This window comes from Anguilla anguilla, chromosome 1 (assembly GCF_013347855.1).
Source record: "Anguilla anguilla isolate fAngAng1 chromosome 1, fAngAng1.pri, whole genome shotgun sequence".
Taxonomy (NCBI): Eukaryota; Metazoa; Chordata; class Actinopteri; order Anguilliformes; family Anguillidae; genus Anguilla; species Anguilla anguilla.
Genome location: NC_049201.1, coordinates 81226090 through 81239092, shown reverse-complemented (window position 1 = coordinate 81239092; position 13003 = coordinate 81226090). Strand labels below are relative to the sequence as shown.

Genomic DNA, 13003 nt, shown 5'->3' with positions numbered 1-13003 from the left:
CACCTGCATTTCTGTTGCGTTTACACTTACGCCACCGCACCCTTTGTCACTGCCACTGTTTTACATATGTAGGAAACCAAAGCTGCTAAACAGTACACGCTTATCAGACTGTACAAATTCACACAAGGATAGCCATAATCCACAACCGTTTCTTACAGGGTCACTTCGCATTTCTCACTCTCATAATAAAACGCTTTGCAAAAAGAAATAATATCTCCACGAAATATTCGAAATATTTGACTCTTTGATCTGACATAAAGTTTGCATGACATTGTAAAATGGTAAGATTACAAAACACAGGGCCAAGTGACTTGAAAGAACTGAGGAAATATTGGGTAGCCTTGCTTTGGAATACATCTTATTTAATTTTGGTGAGGCAAGATAGCCTATATTGTTTGTAGTACCGTAACTTGGCGTCATTTTGATATCAATACTTTTAATGGCAGGCCTGGACTGGTCTTGTATGTGTGAGTAATTTGGCATTTTTGTACGTTGAAAACGTGTTTTTTATGAGATGAAATATTACTCTCACAATGATATGGTTTTGATTTTGTTTTTTGCTCAATCTGGATAAGACTGCAATACAGGTAACTACCATGATGATGATAAAAAGTAAAAGAGGGATACACAGTGCATTGAAAGCAAGTGCTTCTGCACAGGTTGGAAACACCTATCTACTCAAGAGTCAGCGTCCCATCTAGGAATTGAACCCGTGACCTTGAGGTGCGAGCCCATTTCCAAAAGCGACACTCTAGGCTACGGGTTCCCTTTCGCTGGGGGAAGTGCAGAGACAGGAAGTGACCCGCACCTGTGGTGTTCCTTCCTGTCTGCACGAGGCTGGGAGGAGAGCGATGTCTAAGGCTGCTGAACATGCTGACGTTTCCACCGGGAACAACGGTTTAGGTGATGTTGTCAAAAGAACCTGAGGGTAACCAGGGGCACCCGCGGTTGAAGGAGTATACCCCTTGACCGCGATGTCCTGCATTGGTCGGAGACGCGAGGCGAAAACAGACGAGCATGAGCTCACTAAGAACATCGGTGTAGGACGTGAGCAGGCAGTTTATTTTGGCAGTTCCCTGTAACACATTTATAAGTATAACGCTGACTGCGTGTTTTTTTAATGCAGTGTGTCTCAAATGTGTGAACTGCAGTTTAGCACTGAATATTTTACTGTGCGAATGGAAAAAGTAATCATTTAAATTCTGGATTATTTAGCTTTGAAAGATCAATAGTTCTCAGCAGTGGTTTTGTGACAGTTTTGTTCATTTTGTATCAGTTTTTGTCTACCTGTGTGCTGCCTTTTTACTGAAATTGCCAGCCTGTGGAAAAGCAGGCTTTAGTTATGTGAATCATTTTGTATTACTCATAAGTCAGTTTTGCAGTCTGCATTGTTCATGCTTCTAGAAACTTCCAGCCACAAAAAAAAGCTTGTGTTTAGGATGATCAGGATTTGGCTTTATCAGTCATAGATGGAATCTACAACCATTAAAATGGGTTGTGTGTAGTAGGCCGAAGAAATATTATTTTGTGTAATTGTAACATCTTGAAGTTGTTTGAGAAGAGATCCCAATACCTACAATTCCTGCTATTCCTTTGTTTTGTAAAGCTCAAAATATTTCATATAACAACATACTGTATAATTATGAATAAAAAAAAATTCCTTCAAGAAATGTCATCTAGTCTGGCTTCCTGTTTTTTTTATTAACCGGATAACAGAAGCATACTCAAAAGAAGCCTGTTTTCACCAGAAGAGAGACAACGTTCTGCAGTGATGTGAAAGACTGATATCTAATTATAGGAAGCATTTGGTTGCAGCTATTGATGCTAAGCGTGATGCAACCAGTTATTACGTTTAAGGGGGCAATTACTCGCACGCATTGGTGATATGAGTGTTTGTTAAATTTTTTCATTAAATAAATGCAATAATTTTTAAAATGTGTTTTGTGTTTACTCAGGTTTGCGTTGTCTAATATTACATTTCGTCTAAAGATCTGGAACCATTCAGTGTGACAAATACACAATACTAGAGGAAACCAGGAAGGGGAAAAATACTTTTTCACAGCACTCGAGGTTTGTCGATCCTCAAGCCGGCTAGCTAGCAGACTTCCTTCACACAACATACACTGGTGCAAATATAAGGAGAGCTAGGCTTTCTCCACATTTAACTTTTTTTTTTACCCAGAAAGTAAGCCATTTACATTTAGCAGATATCTCTTATGTGGAGTGACTCACAATCATAACATTTGTACGTGCAACGTATCCCTTTTCAGGTTCGAATACATCACTCAACAAGTCAGCGCCCTCCACCTGGGGTCTGAAGCTACCCATAACCCGTTTTTTCCCAAAAGCGGCCACGCTACGGGTTCCCGTTCGCAGGGGGAAGTGCAGAGGGAGGAAGCGAGCCGTACCTGTGGTGTTCCTGGAGGTCTGATATCTCCAGCTGGCTGTCTCCGCAGTGAGCTCCAGATCTTTGGGTCACTTCAGCTCGTCACCTGCATAAATGGAAACTGCGAGTGGAGATGTTCCCGTCCACCCTGCAGGCGTCACCGCCCTGCCCCAGACACCCCCCCCCCCCCCCACATCCCTCCCCCTCCATCCTCTTCGTGATTTTAAATAAATTAAATTTGAGTACAGTATAATTAGAAGCATTGTGCTGGCCTTAAAACAGTAGTGAGTACATATAAGGAAGTAAGTAAACCACCCACCCCACCCCCTTGATATTTTTAGTGTGGCTTTTAAGTGGCTTTTACTCTTAAAGCACACACAGACACACAAACACACACATTAACACACACACACACACACATGCACACATATGACCACACACACACATTAACACACACACATACATACACACGCACACACATTTATACACACTCACGCATATACACACACACACATATAGACACACATGCACACACATTAACACAAACACACACATACACACACATTAACACACACATACACACACACACACACATTAACACGCAAACAGTGACTAGTACACATGCATCTATGCACAGATATACACAACCACATGCACATGGGCACACACAAATGCACAAGTACACAAACAAACATGGCACATGAATACACACAGACAGGTTAATGGACATACATGCATGTACACACGCGTGCATACACACACACACACACACATGCATCTTACAAACAAACACACTAGAACAAAATTGCATTTACACCCCTTCATCTCCAACTTAGTTTGGACAATTTATTTTCAAACGATAAACAGTTGACTATAACTTTGTTTGAGGAAACACTTTTATTGCATGAAGTGTAACCTAATAAAGGGGTGAAGATTAACATGAACTTCACTCATGAACCTCTCTTTTATTCTTAATTCCACAAACTGTGCAGTCCATTAGTATTTGGACAGTCACATCATTTTTGTTGTTTTGACCCAATTAATAATAATGGTAATACATTTATTTTATATAGCGCTTTTCACGGACTCAAAGACGTTTTACAGAACAGGCAATACAAGCATAATTATCAAAAAAATAAATAAATAAATACAAAGGTACAATAAAAACACATACAATACAGAAAATGCAGTGGGACCAGTGGTGCTGTGGTGGTAGGAGGGGGTGTGATGGACAGAGGGGGAAGACAGACATCAAGGGAAGGCTAGGAAAAAGAGGTGGGTTTTAAGGCGTGATTTGAAGGAGGTGAGTCAGTCTGAGGTACGGATGTCAGGGGGGAGGGCATTCCAGAGTTTGGGGGCGGAAGCTGAGAAGGTGCGGTCACCAACAGAATGGAGCTGAGAGGGGAAGGTGGTGAGGAGGCCGGCAGTGGATGAACGTAACTATCTGGGTGGCTGGTAGGGGAGCAGGAGGTAAGAGAGGTATGTGGGTGAGAGGTCATTTAGGGATTTATAGATAAGGAGGAGGAGTTTGAATGTGATGCGTGATGTGATTGGGAGCCAGTGTAAATCTGTAAAACAGGGGTGATGTGAGACCGGGAGGATGTGTTAGAGAGTATTCTTGCAGCCGAGTTTTGAACCAGTTGCAGTTTGCGTAGGAGGCGGGAGGGAAGACCAATGAGGAGAGTGTTACAGTAGTCCAGTCTGCTAGATATGAATGTATGAATGAGTTTTTCTGCATCGGGATGGGTGAAGGAGGGTTTAAGTCTGGAGATATTGCGTAGATAGAAAAATGAAACCTTGACAGTGTTATTGATGTGATTTTCAAATGAGAGGGATGGATCGAGTATGACAGTGAGGTTGCGGACCAGGAGGGAGGTGGAGACAGGGGTACCGTCAATGGTGAGAGAGAGGCTGTGTAGTTTTGTGAGTTGGGGTTTTGGTCCAATGAGAATGATTTCAGTTTTTTCACAGTTGATTTTGAGAAAACTGTGTTGCATCCAGGATGTGACGTGTGTCAGTTTTCAATGATGGCAGTGGGTGGCTGATTAGTGGATGTAGAGCTGATATAGATTTGGGTGTCATCTGCATAGAAATGGAAATTGAGACCAAAGCTGTGGAGGATGGGGCCAAGGGGAAGCATATAGATGATGAAGAGCAGGGGACCAAGAACAGAACCTTGTGGGACACCCTGTGTGACAGTGGCAAGATCTGAGGTGTGACCATGGATAGATATGAATTCTGACCGATTTGTGAGGTATGAGTGAAATCAGTTGAGAGATTGGCCAGTAATGCCTAGGTGGGACAGACGGGTGAGGAGGATGTTGTGGTTAACTGTATCAAAAGCAGCAGAGAGATCCAGGAGGATGAGAATGCTATATGCACCAGAGTCAGAGAATATGAGGAGGTCATTTACAACTTTGGTGAGGACTGTTTCTGTGCTGTGATGGGGTTGGAAGCCAGACTGAAGGGGCTCAAAGAGGTTATTGTCGGACATGTAAGAACGGAGTTGGGAAGCAATAACTTTTTACAGGAGTTTGGACATGAATGGGAGGTTGGAGATGGGATGGTAGTTGGAGAGGGTGTTTGGGTCCAGGCCATGTTTTTTAAGGATTGGGGTGACGGCAGCAGTTTTGAAGATGGAGGGGACAACACAGTGGGTCAGGGACAGGTTAATGAGGTTGGTGATGTAAGGGCAGAGAGTAGGGAGGCAGGCTTTAATCAGGGCAGTGGGGGTGGGATCTAGGGAGCAGGTGGTGGATCTGGCAGGAAAAATGAGTTTGGTGAGTGAGGCACAGTCAATCTGGGTGAAGGTAAAGAAGGGGGGGAGAATTTGCGGCTGCAGTAGTAGGGAGTGGTTCATGTAAAGGGGGTGTGGATGAGGTGAGAGTGTGGTGTATATTGGTGATTTTGTGGAAGAACTCTAGGAAAGAGTTGCAGAGTGATGTGGAGCCAGATGTAGTATTATTTTCATGGGGGTTGAGAAGTTTGTTAACAGTGGAGAAGAGGGTGCGGGGGTTTCCGTTGGAGTTTTGGATTATGTTGGAATAACGAGAGGATCGGCCAGCGATGAGAGCGTCTCTGTATGTCTCTGTCTGTATGTGGAGTTGGTGGGTTTGGGCATGGACAGTGAGACCAGTTTTATTGTGGAGGCGCTCTAGGTGACGGCTGGTCTGCTTCATGGCACGAAGCTCAGGGGTAAACCAAGGGGATGGAGTGGCAAAGGTGACCAGCTTAGTTTTGAGGGGGCAAAAGAGTTGAGGGTACTGGATAGTGTGGTGGACAGCTGAATTGCGAACTCTTCAGGGGAGTGTACAGTGTGGTCAAGTGGTAGGGCAGATGTGATTGAAGCAGCAAAGTGGGCAGAGTTTATGGAGTTGGTGGTCCGGAAGGAGATGGTTCACGGGTGTTTGGGCTGAGAGGCAGGGGTGGACAAGAGAAAATTAATCAGTCTGTGGTTAGACAAAGTGAACTGAGAGCTGGTGAGGTTTGAGATGTTGAGACTGGTAGAGCAGACAAGGTCAAGAGTATGGCGCTTGGAATGTGTGGGGAAGTGTACGTGTTGAGTGAGGCTGAAACAGCCCAAGACTACATTGAGGTCGGAGGCAGGGGTACAATGAGTGGAGTCGACATGTATGTTGAAGTCGCCCAGTAGCAGTAGACGGGAAGACAGGTAACAGGCAGATGAGAGTAGTTTCAGTTAATGCAGACAGGAAAATCTGATTTGGTTTAGGGGGGCGATAGATGAGAACAACAATGACACTGTAATTTAAATGCAATGGATTCAGAAGATGTAACTGAAACTGGGAGGGAAACTTCAGATGGTGTGAATTTTACATTATAGATGATTGCAAGGCTGCCACCCCTACCAGAGGGGTGGGGTTTGCAAAAGTAGCTAAAACCTGGGGGTGTGGCTTGGTTTAATGAGAAAAAGACGCCTGGCTGCTGCCAGGTCTCACACAAAAAAAGAAAGTCCAGTTTATTGTCAATAACAAGTTCATGGAGCAGCGGGAATTTGTTGTTAATGGAGTGAATGTTCAGCAGAGCAAAGTTGGCATGGCAAATTGACTGTTTGGCTACTGGAGGGGATGTGGGGAATGAACGCAAAACAGAATAATCCGTGAGGTGGGTGCTGATTCCTCGTGTCGTTGCAGAGTGATCGATAGTCCATATGGATGGGATAGATTGTGCTGATGTTGTAGTGGCAGCGTGGATGTTGCAACGACGCCCCCGTTGTAGGTATCGGGTGTGAAGAACGCCATGCTTTCTGCACCGGAGGAAGGTGAGTGAGGCAACAGTGTAGCGAGAATTGAGAGTGAGCAGTTGTGATGGGCTGTATTGTAACATTGTCATTGAAACCTGGGGGTGATAAATCCGGTCGTGGTTGCGGGTGTTCAGTAGCTGCCACAGGCAAGGCAGCAAGCACCTGCCTTGCCTGTGGCTTGTAGTTTTGACTGAATGTTTCTGACCCAACCCACCCCCCACCCCACCCCACCCCCATCCTTGTGTGAAAATGTAGACATTGTAGTCCTGCGTTTCTAGTTACACCATATTCATGGTACAGTGTATGCATTTTCTGTTACAGAGAGTCCTGGACTTTGATGCAGCTGCACAGCCTCGTGGGTTCATTTTCATTGATGAAGCTGGATTAAATCTAGCCAAAACCAGGCGTTGTTGTGTGCCGCCATTAGCCTGCAAGGAGTTCTCCATCACCATGCCACCCTAGGTCCCTACAATACTGCACACATAATCACATTTCTGGATACACTACATAATGCAGTTGTACAGGACGAACCAGAGCAGCCCAGGTGTGTTGTCATCTGGGATAATGTTAGTTTCCTGATTCACCAACCACAATAACTTCACAGTTGTATACTTGCCCCCTTACTCCCCATTTCTCAATCCGATTGAGGAATTATTTTTGGCTTGGCGTTGGAAAGTGTATGACCGCCAACCACATGCCCGCCTGCCTCTTCGGCAAGCAATGGAAGAGGCATGCAGAGACATTGAGGTGGGGTCAGTGGGGTTGGATACGGCACGCAAGGTGATAGCCCCGTTGCCTAGCCAGGGATGACATTGCTTGTGATGTGGATAAGGTGATGTGGCCAGACCCTAACAGAAGGCGGAATCCATAAACCATCCACCCCATCCCTTACAATCCCTTACAATACAATTATTTTTCCTGTACAACATTCCCACATTGTTTCTGTGAGTTTACAGTAACATATTTTATTGATTACTGTACTGTAATTCTACTTTTCTTTGTGTTTTTTTTTGTTGTAAAAACCTGCAATGGCAAAAAAATAAGCTGTTTATATGTTTTTCTGAAGCCTTTCTATTTTTGTGTTCATTGACATTTGAGTAGATGTACTGTACTGGAACAATCTTTCACAGAAGCCTGTATGAGAAAATTAAAAAGGTATACAAAGTACTAAAGACAGCAGTGTTTTGTATGAAGTACATCAGTGTGTTGTTGCTGCTTTGAAAGAGTAATTCAAATGGTGCATTTGTGTATCATTTTGTTGCAAAAATGTCATTTTGAAAAAGGATTGTTAGATTTTGATTGCAGAGTTTCATTTTGACGTAGAAGTGAAATGTTTATCTCCAAGTGACATCAGTCATAAAACATTTGTGTTCCGTTTTGTTTGTCTCTGCTGAACGTGTGAGGGTCTGATTGATTTCCCTCTGGTTCATCATCAGATTGCCCATATGTCTCCGGTTACTTGCTTTTAAAAAGGCATAGACTACTTAGGCATACCTCCATTTTATTAAATGCTGAAATGAGTTGGCTTATCAAAAAAAGAAAAATGAACAAACAACTTAAATACTTTATTTAGCAAACAAGACAGTGACCACACAGTTAGAGAAATGTATGAATTAACTCTATATAGCACTTTCCCCCCCAGGCTAGCTCCCTTCTCTTTTCTGTAACTGAGGGAGAACTATAATCTTCATCTAAAATAGTGAAAAGTGTAAAAGGTACACAAACCTCAAAATGATCAAGAGAATGAGGGGTCTGGATCCGCTAATGCTAATTTGTAGGGGGGTTTCCACAGCATTGGAAGGGTGTAGCATAACAACATCAAAATCAGTAGTTGGCAAGACTGTGAAATGGCATTGAGGCTGGTTTTTTAAATGGCGGATATGCCAATGTTCATCTCTGTTTACTATTAGAGTGCTGACCAATGCGAGCACACCCTGAGCGTGGCATTGTTGCTGCACGTTCCGGCGATGACCTGAAGAAAGACATTAAGAAACAGACACAAGTATCGGCTGCTCCATGCTGGGAGAGGGATTCCCACTGCCCCAACAGGAACAACTCATCTCCCACTGTGAGGATTCAAGCTGCACCTCCTCCTGCTGGTCACCAGAGGGCGACATAACCATCACTCTGATTATGAGATTGTGTGTTCACCTGATAGCGATTCGAGAGTTAATGAATCACAACACTTATTCTGCCTTAGTTGCTTTGCTTCTCACTCTGTCTTGAGCCCATTAGCCTGCTGCTCTCTGAGCATTATTCACAGCCTGGAGTATTTCGTATTTCCTGGAGTAGCTCCCTTAGTTTTCTGTACACTAATCTCCTGATTAAAGTCTCTGCTATTTTTTTTGCAACTCCATCCAAGTCTCCAGCGGCCTTTCTATGCTACTGGGTTCACCACCACCACCACCGTTACACCCAGAGCCAGAGACCGGAGGCTCGTCTGGGAACCTCTTGACGTAAAAGTTAGTTGTGTTTAGTCATCACAAAAATTAACTTCCCAAAATTTGTCCACAGCAAGGTGAATGTTTCTTTTGGTAAACCACCGTAAGGCGGGCTGTGGAGGTTGCATACATTTAGCAAAATGTTTTATACCATTATAAATGTTTCAAATAGTCAGCAAATATTTCATACTTCAAATATTTCATGTTTTATACATTCAGCTGAAAGTCTCGTATGTTTAGCTAAATGTTTTATACATTTAGTTAAATATTTAGCTATAAGTTTTTTACATTAAAGGGTGTTATACATTCAGCTAAATATTTAGCTGAATGTTTCATACATTTAGTCAATGTTACATTCATTTTGCAAAAAAATGTTTTATTTTAAATTTAATTAAATATTTGTTCATTTAACAAAAGGTTTTGTACTTTAAGCAAAATCTTTAGCTAAATATCTCATACAATTAATTAAACGATTTAGCAAAATTGTTATAGATATAGCAAAATGTAAAAATAAAAAAAACCCTTATTAATAAAACATTTAGCTCATTTATATCATATTCGGAGAACACATTAAATATTTACACCTGTCAATTTAAAGACAATAAATGTAAGACTTTTTCCATTAAATCTGAGAGAAATAGGGATATTTCAGTTAAATGCAGAAGAAAATGCATGATAAAATAATAGCTTTATGTTGCATTTGGGACCCCATAAGTTACTGTACTTCAGTATGACACTGTAATGTAACATCTGTACTGCAACATCATGCACGTTATGTATCGTGCTGTAAAGCAATATCTTGGCATTATGAGAGTGCAGTGTGGTGTGATGAGTTGGCCTATCTCCATGGTGACTTATTTTGGCTTCCTGACCACGGCGTACTCACACTCCTCTGTTCCCTTTCCGTTACCCTCCATCAGGGGGGTCATGGCTTCCACGTACATGTTCTCCTGGCCTCCTGCTGAGTTCTCCTCCTGGCACTGCTCCTCCTGCTCCTCCTCTGCAGCAGGGTTCCCGGGTGGCTGCTGCAGTCCCTGCCGTGCCCTCTTAGTGGGCCTGGAGGGGCAGATGTTCCCGTAGGTGGGCTCCTCCTCCTTCTCGCCCCTCGCCTCGGCCCACTCCCTCTCTGTGCCCAGCTCAGCCTGGCCCTCCTTCTCCACCTCCTCCTTTGCCTCCTCACCTTCTTCCTCTCCTCCTTCTCTCTCTTCCCTGGATTTGTGTCGGATCACGGCGTAGTCGGACGTCCATTTGGAAGTGCCCCGGATGATGCCCGTTCCGTGTTCCCCACCCGTGCCGGGAAGTTTGGAGAAATCCACGGTGGCATAGTGCAGGGCGCCCTCGTCCCCCTTTTCCACCGCACCCGCCTCCGACAGCATGGTCTTGTTGACGTAGATCGATTCCTCATCTTGAGTGGCCGTCTGATCAAGAGGTCAAAAGAGAAAGAAAGGTGCGAATTTGTGAAACGTCAACATTGGGACACAGCCATTTGAAGAAAATGACAGGGCAGCTGCAAAAACTGTGTTGAGAAACAGCCAGAGAAGAAGGAAGAGATGTCATCTTTTAGATTCTTCACTCACAAAGTTAAGAAAAATAATGTCTCCCAATGCCTATGAAAACAAAATTAAAAGAAAACCGTCCTGCTTCACAGTGTTAATTCATTCTTGCATTCATAATGAATGTAAAAAACAAAACCTTGTTGTGATACATTTAATTTTCATCTAATGGTCAAGCTATGAGCATGTGGAGTATCTAAATTTTAAATATTATTCACACTGGCTAATTTTTGCCATTTTTACAGGTCAACAAATATCTTTTCTGTAAATTAAAGAAATTAGTTAAAGCTCTTTGAAATATTAATTAATTCATCCATGTATGAAATCAATTTTTTGTGTTCCTTTTATTATTATTATTCCTATTTATAAATACACATTTTTTTGCATTGTATAAAGTTATTCTGTAATAATTATGGTGTTAATGTGTTACCTGTGTTATAAAGTGCTCGTTACTTGTGGTAAACTATCAGTTATAGTTATTATCTAATATATCATTGCATAATTAATCATTAAATAATAGGCGAAACATGACTGTGCTAGGATACAGAGACAAAATTTAGTTATTTCTCTTTTTCTGCTCTTTCTTGACACTTTGATATTCGGTCAAAAACCTCCTTCCTCCTTCTCTCCCTCATGCATTTCCTCTTGCTCTTTCGCCCAGTGCAGTAGCCTGGCTCGAGTGGAGTACAGTAACATTATGAAACCGCAATCTCTGTCAGAGCTCTTAAGAACTACACTTGTCCTCTTTCTTGGAAAAGTTTGAGGCACAGAGACAGCTGCAGTGACTGTGCCACCAGTTTCCCATCCTGACTGGATTATCAGAAGAATACACTCAGATGAAAGTTTGAAAATGAACATACTCAAACCCCAGCAAAAATGTATACATCTTTGAAATGTCATTCTCCCTCAGCTGACAGGTATATGTAAGGGAACAGTAATAACAAGTTTAGCCAAAAAATTTAAGGTTATATAATAAGCATTACAAAACAAAAAACAATACATATTACAATTTTACTCGTGATATTTTATCAAATTATTTTTGGTATGTCTTATTAAAATTAAAACACTTTGTAGCTCCCCAATAGAAATTTGTTAGGCATACATTTCCCTGGCAAATACCATGGCAAGCACTTAAAATGCTTCTTATACATAAGACTCAGTTAAAGATAAAACCTGTCTGTGGTTTATAGATGATCAGCTCTCGGTGTTTGTGTACTTTTAGATACATACCATTAGGTGCGGCTGCCTCGTTTTAATGTTTAGTTGATGTTTTAATAATTATTCCAGAACTATTGGTACCCTCATCTCAATTTCCACTAAGGCGTTATGAATACTGAATATGCTTTCAGACGTGGAAAGAAAGATCTCTGGTGAATGTCTCTAAAAAGTAAATGTATAGGTGTGTGTATGTGTGCGCATGAATGTGTACGTGTGTGTATATGTGTGTGTGTGTGTGTGTGTGTGCGTGTGTGCGTGCGTGTGTGTGTGTGTGTGTGTGTGTGTTTGTCTCAGAGTTACCCCATCTGTCAGTATGATCCCTTCGCTGTCCTTCATTCTACTTCCAGAGCGCTGGCTGTGTCTCTTCTTCCTGGGAATAGCACACAGATTCAGCTAATGCACACCCGACTTTCATTATAATCACTGCAGAGATCAGTGTAACATTTAGTCCTGTTTTTCTATTTTCCATACGTTTGAAATTGCATTTCACCATCATGTGGGGGCAGAACTTTTGCAAAGTAGCACAAACCAACAAATCAAAACCAAACAGGAATGGTCTGTAGCGTCCCTCCCTCAGCTGATGGTTAGGTTTAGGGTTCGGGTTACCAAAGTAGCCAGAAAGCATCCACCAATCTCTATTTGTTTTGTTCTGTTGGTTGTTACCAACACACTCTGTGATTGGGTTAGGGTTGGAGCTCATCTGTTTGCTTTTAGGAGAAACACAGTCATCGTATCCCTCTAAAGTTATTTCAGTTACAGATTTGATTACCAACACATCATTCACAAACACACCCACCACCCCGCCCTCTCAAATCATAAGTACATTCCCTTTTGCAGTTTTCTTCCCAATATATGACCTTCAATCTTATTGAATCAAATATCCTTGATAGATTCCACCCCAAGGTTAAAGGGGAACTTGAGCCAGCAGCCATACCTCCATGCACTCTGCTCCTGCCAAATGGCTGAAGCTAAGCAGGTGTGGGCTTGGTTAGTACTTGGATGGGAGACCACCAGGGAATACTGAGTTGCTGCTGGAAGTGGTGTTGGTGGGCCAGCAGGGGGCAATCTTCCCTCTGGTACAAATAAAAAAACCCCAATGCCCCAGTGCAGTGAGGGGGACTCTGTGCTGTAGGAGATGGCGTCT

General features: G+C 42.6%; 2 protein-coding genes across 6 annotated transcripts in view; both read right to left on the bottom strand.

Annotated features, from left to right (window-relative positions):
• LOC118226904 (B-cell receptor CD22-like) overlaps positions 1-13003 on the bottom strand; it is a 135633-nt gene that overhangs the window by 51743 nt on the left and 70887 nt on the right. The window lies entirely within an intron of this gene.
• The window catches only part of LOC118226844 (carcinoembryonic antigen-related cell adhesion molecule 5-like), a 67371-nt gene that overhangs the window by 36421 nt on the left and 17947 nt on the right, over positions 1-13003 (bottom strand). The window contains exons 13-14 of one of the 5 annotated variants that reach the window (XM_035416814.1): positions 12160-12229; positions 9608-10506 (exon numbers count right to left, since the gene is read on the bottom strand). The exons of 3 other annotated variants lie outside the window; for them this stretch is intronic. In XM_035416814.1, the coding sequence (XP_035272705.1) occupies positions 9943-10506; positions 12160-12229 (634 nt within the window). In that variant the 3' untranslated portion in view covers positions 9608-9942. Of the gene's footprint in view, positions 1-9607; positions 10507-12159; positions 12230-13003 lie in introns of those variants that run through there. One more of the 5 variants, XM_035416823.1, reaches the window with a different exon arrangement.